General features: G+C 44.8%; 1 protein-coding gene across 1 annotated transcript in view; it reads right to left on the reverse strand.

The window, feature by feature from the left end:
• Positions 1-1,333: 1,333 nt before the first annotated feature.
• Positions 1,334-13,956, reverse strand: part of SRD5A1 (steroid 5 alpha-reductase 1) — a 59,448-nt gene continuing 46,825 nt past the window's right edge. Inside the window, exon 5 of the mRNA XM_065399546.1 lies at positions 1,334-1,784. Within this exon, the coding sequence (XP_065255618.1) occupies positions 1,718-1,784 (67 nt within the window). The 3' untranslated portion in view covers positions 1,334-1,717. The remainder of the gene's footprint in view (positions 1,785-13,956) is intronic.

Consider the following 13,956-nt stretch of genomic DNA (forward strand, 5'->3'; position numbering starts at 1 on the left):
AAATGACAAACAGTACAGCAAAGTTGCTTTAGAGGGAAGGAGATGGTGAGGGAGGTTAACTTCCGTGTGGGTAGGCAAAGGCTGCCTTGTTGGTCTGAAATGGGAGGCAGGTAAACTCAAATTATGTTGGAATTAAGATAAGGCTTTAAAGAAGGCAATACAGCTAAGCTTTGTTTGTCTTCAAAGCAGCACTTAAGATCTAAAAAGTGTCCAGGCAGATTGAGAATATTTAAAAGGCAATTTCCAAAGAAAATGAAAACAACCCTCCTCCCCTGACCCACCCAAAAAAGAGAAACTGAGCTTGTGCCTTTCCTTAGGATTTATATAAAGAAAAAAATTGTTAAAACACTTTCTGCTTGTTTTTTACATTAAAGATTCAGGACTTTTCTACTGTAAAAGACTATGGAGACTGGAGAAGTAGGAATATCACAAGAGAAAGGAGACTGAAAGCTGAGCAACTGGGAAGAGAAGGGATTTTTAAATCACTATTTAAAACTCCATTTACTTTTAGTCCCTATTTAAAACCCAGCAATTAAGTCTCTGTTTAAGATTCAACAGCCCCACTTTTTCAGTTAAGGTACTGGAACTCTCATGAATGTTTACTGTGAGCTCAGAGAGGTCCTTCAGCAAATCTAGGAAAGGAGAACAGACTTGACATTATTAAGGTAAAAAACAAGTATTCAAAAATCCAGTTCTCTTTGGAAAACAGATGTCATCCATACACTTATCATAAAGTAAAAACATTTTTGAAAAATTCTCTATAGTTCTTAGGAGGTGAGGTTTGTTATTTTAGGCAAGCCAGAAAACAGTGCTACCCAAAACTGCTAAAAGTGTCAGTTAAAGACCCTAAACCTCCTAAAACAGAAATAGATACCAAATGTAAACTTTAAAAGTCATTAGAATGTCAGCGGGGACTGGTAAAAAATTAAGGCAAATCCTTTACCAGTAACACTAATATTTCTCATATGAAAAATAAAAAGCAGAACAAAGAGTATAATGGAAAAAATAAGGAAAGTAGAACATGTCATGGAAGTGGGTGAGAAGCCAGCCACTGAAAAGTACCTGAGAGCGTTATTAATCTGGAGGAAGAAGTAAATCTTAACCCATTATTTGCCAAAGTTACTGCTACTGTCATAAGTAGTGCATGTAGTGTTAACAGTGTTCTATTGTTTGTGCCTGCACAGATGTGCGGGGGCTGAGGATAGCTCTCACCACTACTCCTTGCTCAGTGGCTAGGCATAATACTGAGTACAAAGACTACATTTAGTGACACTACTAGCACTAGATTATCCGGGGGGGGGGAGGGGTGAGGCAAGTCAATCCTGTGTTTGTGTGGGGGTAGATAGTGCACAAGCACCCACTGATATGGTGCAATATGAGATCTTGGAGGTATTGTGCCTGGCTGAGGCAGAAACAGCAACAGGTAGAGGCAGTATAAGAAGCAATACAGACACCACTGTAGTTCCAATGATGAAGATATGATCTTATTAAGGCAGTTATTACACTATGCTCCAAATAGGAACAGGATGGCTGACTCTTCTGTCACTATGGCCTCATCCATCAGTTGTATTTTATATGTTTGGAAACCAACAAAAGTGACACTGAAAATGTTAAAAGAAAACCTTTAGGCTAACTTGTTGGGAGTTGTTTGTGAACTGAATATTTTCAGAATAGCAACCACCATCATTCAAAGTCAGCCAACTCCATGATGCACACCTCAGAGCACAAATGGAATCACAATCTTCCTGGACTTTGGGTAGTCTTCAAATTTCTCAAGATACCATCTAAAAAAACAAGCCACTTGAATTAGTATTCATCGTCAAAATACTACAAAAGAGACTAAATTATTGTAGGAAACTGCCAGAGAAACATTTATAGCAGTATAAATATAAGTGGATTAATCTACAAAGGAACATCTCCAGGCTTCACTTCATGTGCAGAACTCCTATTTTAAAATTATCACACCCATCCTCATGAGATCAGAGTGCTGACTACAAAAATTAAATCAAACCTATGGTTGCCAACAATGGTGAAATCAAATTAATGAGAGTGGTGTGTGTGGAGCAAGGGCAAGTGGGTGGCCCAACATCTTAACAAGTAGATAATGTACCACAGCAAGTGCCCAGATTCCATTACAAGATGGATACATTGGGCTGATGAAAGTGAAGTGGGTAGATTTTAGAGCAGCTACAAGAAACGACATGAGGAAAGTTAGTCTTCTGTTAGACTTAAAGGTGCCACAGGACCCTCTGTTGCTTTTGACATGAGGAAAGACTGACAGGTTGGAACAATAGTACCTTCCTCTAGGTAAGATCTATATGAACTCTCATAAGAATTTAGATATACCAATTCAGATTGCTTGTGAGAAACAAAACAAATCATGAGGCTTAATCATCTCCAAACCTGGAAAAAGACCCAGGCTTATTTTGGTAGTATTGTGAACAGGGCTTTGGAGATGTGCTCCGGCTCTGCTCCAGCTCCAGGCAAAAACCTGCAGCTCCACTGCTCCGAGCTCCGCTCCAAAGCCCTGATTGTAAAAGATTTGTCAGCTCTCACATTACTACATCCTCAAAAGGGACACCATCAACTTCAAAACAAGAAGTTATTTCTCGCCTCCATTTATTTATTTATTTAAAAACATTTTTGCTGTTAACAAGCATGTTATCTCTGGAGACGCAAATCCACAGTTTGAGAACTGCAAAACTAAGCACCTCTGATGGTATCTTCTAGACTGAGCACTAAGTCCCATTGGGTATATAGAAAGATTAACCTAAATATTCTATACAGAAGCCCCTGAAACCCCATAAGATTAGGTCCCTAATCCATGAACTATTGGAACTCATTTACAAAACTTTTCTTAAACATTACATGAATATATTGTCTCATACTAAAGAATTTATAATCCCTATTCCATGATGAGATATCTTTGAGCTATAATGTATCTTAATTAAAACTATCTTTAGATAGGTTTTTTTTCCTCAAAAAGCATTTTATCCAAAAAATCCATTTTTAATTTTTTTTTTTTTTAATCATTGATCTTTATCCACCCTGATACATGGCATCGAGGGATTGGAGTAAACTAAGTAGCCGGAGGCTGATAATGGCAACTGCAGAATTAAACTGATTAGGCCTACTCCCTTTGTAGTAGACTCCTTAAAATTGTAAGCAATTCTCCCAGATTTAGGACATATTGATACATCACTACCACTCAGGGTGGATAAAAATAATTTAGTTAAAAACAATTTTAACAAAAACAAACCTGATTTTAAAAAACTTGAATGTTTAACTAAATTAAAAAATTCATATGCTTGTTTTGTTAAAATATTATGTTTGCTGTTGAAGAAAAAAATCCAGCATACATAACGTTGTTGTTTTAGTTAAATAAAACAATTTAAAGGTCTGTCTGGTGATGTTCTCAGCATGGCAAGAAAATCCTCCAAATATTAATGATTAACCTGTTGAATTGGAGATAGTTCACCTCCCAATGACTTCATAAATATCGGCTTCAATTACCTTTGGTAAATGAAATAATCATTCACTTTCTGATATAGCTGTAAAACTAATCTGAAAAGTTCTCAAAATAAATCACTTTAAAAATGTATAGTGTGTACCTTCTAAAAATTAAACCTATATCTATCTCTCAGTTGTGAAGAATATGTTTTAAGGTTATAACAACTAACAAGAATGCACTTTTATGTAGACGGGCCCAATCCGGGGCTATCAGGATAATTCTCGCCCCGTCTGACTTCACCTTCTGTAGGACCCTGCCTATGAGGGGGAAGGGCAGGAAGGCATACATCAGGGGCCCCGACCAATCGAGCAGGAATGCGTCTGTCATGGCCCCATCGCCTTCTATCACCCTGGAACAGAAGCGGTTCTGGGCGGTGGCGAATAGGTCCACGTGGGGAGTGCCCCACTAAAGGAAAATCCATTCTGCCACCTCCCTGTGCAGGGACCACTCGTGCTGATGTGAGAACACCCTGCTCAGGCGATCTGCAAGCGTGTTGCTCTCACCGGGTAGGTGGAACACTCAGAGGAGGATGTTAGGGCTATACAGAACTCCCACAGGAGTTGGGCTTCCTGGCATAAGGCCCTGGAGCGCGTGCCCCCTTGCCTGTTGATGTAATACATTGCGGTGGTGTTGTCCGTGAGGACTCTGACCACCTTCCCTTGTAAGTGCTGGCAAAAGGCCAGGCACACCAGGCGCATAGCTCTGAGTTCCCTGACATTTATGTGCAGGGTCAGTTCCTCGGGTGACCACATACCCTGGGTCCTGATGTCCCCCACGTGGGCTCCCCAGCCCAGGTCCGAGGCATCCGACACTAGATCTATTGAGGGAGAGGGGTCTCGGAAGGGGATTCCCCGGAGCATGTTGCTCGGAAGGGACCACCATTGGAGGTCTGCAACCACCGTTGGCGGCACCGTGACAACCTTGTCCAGGCCGTCCCTGGCCTGGGAATAGCGGGAGGCCAACCAGAGTTGGAGGGGCCTCATCCAGAGCCTGGCGTGTCACACCACTGTGGTGCATGCTGCCATGTGGTCGAGGATTTGAAGGCATATCCGAGCCGTGGTTACCAGGAAGGCCGTGACCGAGGCGACGAGGCCTCTGAGTGCCTCGAACCTGTCCCTTGGAAGGGAGGCCGTGGCCACCTGGGAGTCCAGCAGCGCTCCTATGAATTCTATGCGCTGAACTGGAACTAATGTGGATTTCTCCTCGTTTACCACTAGGCCCAGAGCGGAGCAGGTGCATAGCAAGAGGGATACTTGCTGCTGCACCTGGGACCGGGACTTGCCCTTGAGCAGCCAATTGTCCAGGTAGGGAAAGACCTGCAGCCCTCTCCTCCTGAGGTGGGCCGCTACCACCGCCATACATTTGGTAAAAACCCTGGGGCCCGTCGAGAGGCCAAAGGGGAGGACCGTAAACTGGTAGTGGTCCTGACCCACCAGGAAATGGAGGAAGCACCTGTGACCTTCCAAAATGTGGATGTGGAAGTAGGCATCCTGAAGGTCCAGCGCTGCAAACCAATCCCCCGGGTCTAGGGAGGGAATAATAGAGGCTAAGGACACCATGCGGAATTTGCAGCGTACCAAGAACTGGTTGAGCTTCCGCAGATCGAGGATGGGCCGAAGCCCGCCCTTCACCTTCGGGATGAGGAAATACCTGGAATAGAATCCCTTGCCCCGGAATTCCCAAGGTACCCTCTCCACAGCTCCCAGGGAGAGGAGGCGCTGTACCTCCTGACCCAGGAGGAGCGCATGTTCCGGGTCCTCTGCCGATTCCCTGGCTGGAGGGCAATTGGGAGGGGGCGAAACAAATTGCAACCTGTACCCCAGGGATACAGTGTTGAGGACCCAGCGGTCCATAGTAATACGGGACCATTGCAAACGGAAGGCAGGTAAACGATTTGCAAACCTGAACTTTATTAACTGGGGGGGGGGGTTAACCTGGCAACAGGCCCGGTGACCCCCCGCAAGCAGTCAAAAACGCCGCTTCCCTGGCCTCCTGGCCTTAGAGGGCCCCGGATGAGGGGCCGAGTGGGATTGGCATTGTGACCGGCGCCTCTGCTCTCGCTGCTTCTTAGGCGGGGGCTCATATCTACCCCGAGCCTGTGGAGCGGAGGCGTGAGGCCTGGGCTTGTCCTTGGCCGGTGGGACGTACAGGCCCAGCGTCTGCAGGGTAGTACGGGAGTCTTTCATCCCATGCAGACGCATATCTGTTTGATCTGCAAACAGGGCCCGACCATTGAACGGCAGGTCCTGCATGATCGACTGGGACTCAGCCGATAGGCCAGAGAGCGAAAGCCAGGACGCCCTTCTCATGGAGATCGCTGCAGCCATCGAACGAGCGGCCGTGTCCGCCGCATCGGAGGCCGCCTGGAGCTCCGCTTTAGCCGCCGCCTCACCCTCATCCATAAGGGCCCGGAACTCCTTCCTGTCCTTCTCGAGGAGGGAGGGCTCAAACTTGGCAAGGGACCCCCACAGGTTAAAATCATATCTGCTCAAGAGTGCCTGGTGGTTGGCCACTCTGAGCTGAAAACTCGCAGATGAATACACTTTTCTCCCAAAGGAATCCAGCCTGCGAGCGTCTTTGTCCTTAGGGGTAGGAGCGGGTTGGCCGTGCCTCTCTCGGTGGTTCACCGACTCCACCACTAGAGAGTTCGGAGTTGGGTGGAAGTATAAGTACTCGTGCACCTTTGTGGGCACAAAGTACTTCCGTTCGGCCTTTTTGGAGATCGGGCAGAGAGATGCCGGGGTTTGCCAGAGGCCAGTAGTAATATTGGCCACCCCCTGATGGAGCGAGAGGGCCACACGCCCCGGCGTTGAAGAGGTCAGGACATTAAACAGTGTGTCCGACGGCTCCTCCATCTCCTCGGCCTGGAGCTGGAGGTTCGATGCCACCCTCCTGAGTAGCTCCTGGTGGGCCTTGAAATCCTCCTGAGAGACCAGAGGTGGTGGCGCCATGGAATTGTCCGGCGCCGAGGAGGTCGGTGCCGCGGTGTCATCTGCACCCGGGCTGTACCGCAAGCTCGACGTCCTGACCCGGGGCCCGAGTCGGTGCCAGAGGGTCGGTGCCCACTGCCTCTTCGCGGTGCTGAGGCGGCAACGTAGGCTGGGCCTGGGACGCTCCTGCCACAGAGCGGGGTCCCAGCAGTGCCGGTGCCTGGGGCCACAGTGCCCACTGGCACCACTGTCTCTGCCAGGGAATGGCCTGGCCCTGGGACGCGAGGTAGCCCGGAAGGGCCGGCTGGTCCTCCAGCACCGAGCAGCTCGACAAGGGGCGGCTGCGTGCCGAAGCCGAAGTCCGGGATGAGCGGACGGTGCCGTGCGAATGGCTGGAGCGGTCCTGAACATGACGTCTCCGGCCCCTGGAGGAGGACAGGTAGGAGTCGGGGGTGCTGTCTCCGTTGTGCTTCCGGCGCCCAAGACTACGACGCCTCGGTGCGTGAGAGTCCTGTGACAAGCTCCGGGCATAGCGCCTTTCACGGCGGGTGCCGGAGCAGGAACGGCAGTGCCGCCGCCAACGAGACCTGTCCCTGCGGTCAAGACTCGAAGAGGAGTGGCGCTGTCTCTTAGTGCCTCCCCTACGGTCTCCCAGAGTGGAATTGGAAAGCTCGCTCGCAGACGATCCTGCTCGTGGCGTGGAGGCGCGCCGAGGTCCGCGGCTCAGCCCTTCAATGTGGGACGGTATCTCGACCTCGGAGATGTCCAGAGAGGGTCAATGGGCACTGAGCGAAGGCTTCCCATGGGATCGGGGACCCGACTGGAGCGGCGCCCCCGGTACCGGAAGCGTCATGATGTCGCACTCAGCCTGAGCTGCCTCCGGCGTCGAAGGCATTCTCCCCTCTGGCGAGGCGCGCATGGACGGCACCGGACTACTTCGCTCTACCCGAGTCGGAGGTCTCGGTCCCGATGGGGATCGTGGGCTGCCTAACGCGGGTCTAGCCTCCCCCCGATCTTTCTCCCAGCGCCGCTGAGTCTTCCCTTGCTTCTTAGAAGGGGAGCAGTGCTGGCTCGTCGACAGGGCCTCGCTGCGCACCGATGACGCGGTACCGGGCGCGGAATCAGGACGGCGTGCCGGGGGCGCTTCGCTGAGCGCCAAGGACGAGGTGCCCAGCGCGGGGTTGGCTCGACGCGCCGGTGCTGGGGTCAACACCGACTCCATTAGGAGAGCTCGGAGTCGGATCTCACGCTCCCTCTTTGTTCGGGGCTTGAAGGAGCGGCAAATTGTACACTTCTCACTAATGTGAGCCTCGCCCAGACAGCAAAGACACTGAGTATGTGGATCGCTTCTGGGCATAGGATTGCGACAAGAGTCACACGACTTGAAGCCTGGGCCACGGGGCATGCCCCGAGCCCAGCACTAACAGAGAAAAGTTCAACAAGTAACTTCAGGGAAAGCTGGATACTACTAAGGCTAGAATTGCTGCAGCAAAGCTGGAGCACAAGTTCCTGGAGTGGCGCGATATGTCGGCGCCACTCCAGGGGGTCGCAGCGGTGCTCCCCCACTACGGATGCTGCTAAGGGAAAAACTTCCGGCACCAGTGCACGTGGCGAGTACATACACCTACTGTGGAATACACAGGAGCAATCACTCGAAGAACGCCAGTTACGGAACAGGTAACTGTCCTTTCAATTACCTTTGGTAAATGAAATAACCAAACAATCATTCATTTTCTGATATAGCTGTAAAACTAATCTGAAAAGTTTTCAAAATAAATCACTTTAAAAATGTCTAGTGTGTACCTTCTAAAAATTAAACCTTCATCTATCTCTGAGTTGTGAAGATATGTATTAAGGTTATAACAACCAACAAGAATGCACTTTTATGTAGAACTCCATGATTAAATCGAGTCTTCCTGACTAAATCAAATCCACCCTGCTACCACTGCTCTACACTAGCACTTTCATAAGGTGCTAGCACTGTCGAGCTGCAGTGATGTGAGATCAATTGTGGCTAGAGTTTCTAAAGCTCAATATAAACACAATCAGGTATAAATAGTTTGCCAAGGCAAATTGCCTAGGATTTTTCCAGTTTCCTCCTACATCAAGCTTTTACCAATGCCTTCAAAGAAGAAGAAAACTGAATAATCCTTGCCAGTTCCCTTTTGCAAACTTTTTGCACAGGGAGCCTGGTGAAAGGTAGAAAAGGTTGAGGAGGGGGGGGGGGAAAGTGGCACAGAAGACAAGCAGGAGGGGATGTGTGTGTGTGTGTGGGGGGGAAAACCTAAATGAAAGAGTGGAGAAAAATTATGCCAAATTATTTATTTTGTGCACTTGACAGTCTTGTGTGTAATCAGTTTTAATGTTTCCCCATAATAATTATTTAGACCCTGATCCTGCTGTTGGATCTGGTAATATGAACACCTGCACCTGTGAGGAGACCAGATTAAATCAGATCCCATTTCCCCAGGATGTGTGAGTCTTTCACGCAGCAAGAAGGGGCAGAAAAATATTTTTAAAACAGGAAAATGTGTTTGTAAAACAAGGACCCCAGGACAGGTGTAGTAACTCAAAACACTTAACTCATTTGTTCTTGTTTTGAAGTTGATGGTGTCCCTTTTGTCCCTGAACCCTATTGTCCCTCTTGTCCCTCAACCCTATTGTCCCTCTGCAAATTTGTGTACACAGAGTCAATCCCTTATCTCTCTCTAAAAGTGAAAAGTTTCAGAAAGTTCAGTGAATAGAAGATTGTTGGAGGCGGAACAGATCTAGACAAGGAGAAGAAGTCTGGACATAAATGTGAGAAGGGACAGGTAGTAGAAACAAAAGTGAAACTGTTTGAGCAGCATATTCCAGAAGTCTTGAGGTCTTTCTGAGTGTAGCCTTCATTGATCTGAGATCTACCATACTATTCTCTCACTAGAAGGGAAAACCTAGAATGGCAGCAGGCCGTAAGAGAGACCCAGTTTGGGAATATTTTAATGAAGTTCCTCTACCTGTGGGTAAGACAGACATGCATGCAAAATGCAAAGAGTGCAACAAAGAAATGCAAGGCCAGGATCTTCAGGTTGGTAAACTTTTTTTATTTCATACTTCTTTCTTAAGGACTGCCTGTCTTCCTTCAGGACTATTCTTGAATTCCCATGTTTGAGCAAAAAAATATAGTTGTTACTCTATGGTACTATCATTTTAGATGCAGTTGTAATAAAAAATAAATAGCTGAAATAGGCAGATCTTCCTTTTACAATTTCACCTTTAAAGTAGTACAGAATGTCAGTGAATGCAATGAGTAATACTAAATGAGCAGTATGGTAATAATAATTAAAGAACTGCATTGACTTATTTTGTTTAGGAGAATCCATCCTCAACATACAGTAACTCCTCGCTTAATATTGTAGTTATGTTCCTGAAAAATGCGACTTTAAGCGAAATGATGTTAAGCGAATCCAATTTCCCCATAAGAATTAATGTAAATATGGGGGGTTAGGTTCCAGGGAAATTTTTTTAACCAGACAAAAAACTATATATTATATAGATATACACACAGTATACATTTTAAACATACAATATAATACTGTTCACAGTTATGATTGTGAAGCTTGGTTGAGGTGGTGAAGTTAGAGGGTGGAAGAGGGATATTTCCCAGGGAATGCCTTGCTGCTAAATGATGAACTCGCACTCGGCTGAGCCCTCAAGGGTTAACACGTTGTTAATGTAGCCTCTCACACAAGGCAGCACGAACACGAGGGAGGGGAGACAGCATAGCAGACAGAGACAGACACACACCTTGTGTATGGGGGAGAGAGATGCACACTGCCCCTTTAAGTAAGCTAACCCACTCTTAAGTGCATTGTCTTTTTAAGTGGATCAGGAAGTTGAGACAGCAGCTGCTGCCCCAAGCTCTGTCTCTCTTTGTCCGTATCCCCTCCCTGTTCTATATGGAAAAGGGGTAAGTGGGGTGCAGGAGCAGGGGGGAGGGGAACACCCTGACATTAGCCCCCCCCGCACAGCAAGCAGGAGTCTCTGGGAGCAGCTCCAAGTCAGAGGGCGGGAGCAGCACTTGGTAGTTGGGGGAGGGACAGCTGAACTGCCTTGATAGCCTGCTGGGCGGCTGCAGCACAGGGAATTTAGGGGAGCGGGGAGCTGATAGGGAGGCTGCAGGTCCACGCTGGTTACAAGCCCCCACCAGCTAGCTGCAATGGGCTGCTCTTCCTGCAAGCAGTAGACAAAGCAGGCGGCTGCCAAATGACGTTAGAAGGGAGCATTGCATAACTTGAAATGAGCATGTTCCCTAATTGATCAGCAACGTAACAAGGAAACAATGTTAACCAGGATGACTTTAAGTGAGGAGTTACTGTACAGGATTCTGAAGACTATCCACCTTCAAGATCACCATCATTTTCTATAGTTTCAGAGTATCTGCCAATGATAGTGTTTGTCACATCATGTATGTCACATAGCCACACAGTATATCATCTGTAGCAAAAAGAAAAAATCTCCATCATCCAGAAACAACCATAGGTAAATTTGTGATAAGAACCAGCAGATTACAAAAAGAGGTAATTGATGAAAAAATTGCCCGGTTTGTTTATGCAACAAACTCTCCTTTTCATATGATTGAGAACCCACACTTCATTAACATGGTTCAGTCATTAAAACCAGGATACAGTCCACCCAACAGAGCAGATGTTGCAGGCAATTTGCTGGATAAAGTGTACGAAACAGAAATTGAGCAGTGTGCGAAAGGTGAAATTGTTAGCCTGAGTCTTGAGAGGTGGAGCAATGTCCACAATGATCCTGTTGTATGTGCTCATGTGACAACAGAAAAAGGGAATGTCTTCCTTACAGAAACAATTGATACATCAGGAAATGCACACACAGCAGAGTACTTATAAGTAGCAGTAAAAGCTATAACAAACTGGAAAAAAAAATCAAATGTCTAGTATGCAGCTTGGTCACAGACAATGCTGCAAATGTATCCAACATGAGAAGAAACTATTTAGAGAGTGAAGAGAGCCCCAATCTAATAACATATGGTTGCAGTGCTCATTTGATGCACCTCCTATCCAAAGACTTCAGTGTTCCAGAAATAAAACTAATGTTGTTGAAATTGCAAAATACGTCCATAACAACCACTTTGCAGCAGCTGCTCTGAAAAAAAGACATGTGATGGAACTCAGTAGTGGACTGTTTTGAGCACTATATTAAAAACTGGCCTAATCTGATGACAGTTTGTGAACAAAATTGTGAAAAAATAGATGACACTGTCACAGCCAAAGTTCTCAATATTGGGCTTAAGAGAAATATTGAACACATACTGAGTACCCTGATGCCTATTTCTGTAACCTTGAACAAAATGCAGGGAAATAGCTGTTTTATTGCTGATGCTGTTGAGATTTGGAAGGAACTGAGAGATCTGAAAAAGAGAAATATGCAATGGCAGAGTTAAATTACAGGCATTAAAAAAAAATGTATGGGACAAGTACTATCTCCAGCTCATTTTCCTGCAAATGTTCTCAATACTTGGTACCAGGGTCAAACCTTAACTGCTGAAGAGGGGTTGGCTATGACATGGACATCCAGCAATCATCCCTCCATAATGCCAACTATAATAAACTTCAGAGCTAAGGGTAAACCATTCAAGAAATATACGTTTGCTGATGATGTTTTAAAGAAAGTCACACCAGTGAACTGGTGGAAGTCACTTCAACAGTCTCTGAATCCAAGTGCTTAAGTGATAATCTCACTTTTAACAGCAGTAGCTTCTTCTGCCAGTGTAGAAAGAATATTTTCTTCCTTTGGACTAATTCATTACAAACTGAGAAATCGTTTGGGTCCTGAAAAAGCAGGAAAGCTTGTTTCTCTTTTCCAGATTATGAACAAACAGGAAAATGAAGGTGAAGACGACTGAGTTAGCTGCAGAAGCCAATATTTTAAGTTTCTCATGTTGACCTGGCTGACATAGTCGAGTTAAATAAAATATTTAAAAAAAAAAATTAACTATTTTAGTTAAACAATTTTAACAAAAACAAACCTGATTTTAAAAAACTTGAATGTTTAACTAAATTCAAAATTCATATGCTTGTTTTGTTAAAATATTATATGTTTGCTGTTGAAGAAAAAAATCCAGAATACATAATGTTGTTTTAGTTAAATAAAACAATGTAAAGGTCTGTCTGGTGATGTTCTCCTCTTAATAGAGCATGGCAAGAAAATCCTCCAAATATTAATGATTAACCTGTTGAATTGGAGATATTTATGAAGTCATTGGGAGGTGAACTATCTGCTTCAATTACCTTTGGTAAATGAAATAATCATTCACTTTCTGATATAGCTGTAAAACTAATCTGAAAAGTTTTCAAAATAAATCACTTTAAAAATGTATAGTGTGTACCTTCTAAAAATTAAACCTATATCTATCTCTCAGTTGTGAAGAATATGTTTTAAGGTTATAACAACTAACAAGAATGCACTTTTATGTAGACATCCATAATTAAATAGAGTCTTCCTGACTAGTGATTTAAATCAAATCCACCCTGCCATGTATACACCTTATTTCAGATCCTTTCCTCCTTCCCTTATACTCATTTTTTCCAAGAAATGAGAAGGAAGTGGAAAATAATCAAATACATAAAATAAGACTAAGTGCTTAAACTGATTTAGATTACCATTTTTAATAATTAAGTGACTTTCCCCAATAAATGCTTACATTAAAACTTTGTGCTTGTCTTTATAGACCTAACACAGATAAGAGCTGAATATGAACATATTATTCAAAACTAATCAGTCTTATGATTCACACAGCAGACTTTTATTAAATGCAATGTATTGTTAGATTATTAAATGTCTTATTTTTATAGCTTGTTTGACTGGAGTGGTTATTTGTATAAACTACCTAATGTCTCATTTGCTTTATAGGGTGCTTTAAACAATCACTTAACGTTCCTTAGAAGTGACAATTAACATACTCTGTTAAAAAAGGAAAAAATGAAATTGGCTATGCTATCGTTAGGTTAGGAGCTTTTTATAATTATTCTTTACAAATCTTTCAGACCTTATGTTACAACTAGATATAGTGTTTAACTCTTCATAAATGTTGGTAGTTTACATGATCATGTTCTAAATATGGCCCCAAACCTACACATGCACAGTTCCATTGAGCTCAATAGGAATAGCTACATTCATAAAGTTACTCTAAAGTTTTTGCATGATCAGGGCTTGTATCATGATACACTATCTCTTGGTCAGCAACTAAAGAGCATCTTGATTACCATAGCACCAAGGAGTCCCAGGCATGGAGCAGGACCCCAATGTGAGGCGTTATCAAAAACAGAAGAAAAAGATTGATTGTAAGCTCTTTGGGGCAGGGACTAATATAATATAGGACACAATAGATGATAGAGAGATTGAGAGGGGAGTAGAAGGAAATCAGTGGAACAGTTTTAGTCCGCATGATAGGCTGTAATTTCAGCACCTCAGTAGTCTGTTATGTTGTGGGTCTGCCAGGGAACTGGT

The sequence above is a fragment of the Emys orbicularis genome, chromosome 2 (genome assembly GCF_028017835.1).
Source record: "Emys orbicularis isolate rEmyOrb1 chromosome 2, rEmyOrb1.hap1, whole genome shotgun sequence".
Taxonomy (NCBI): Eukaryota; Metazoa; Chordata; order Testudines; family Emydidae; genus Emys; species Emys orbicularis.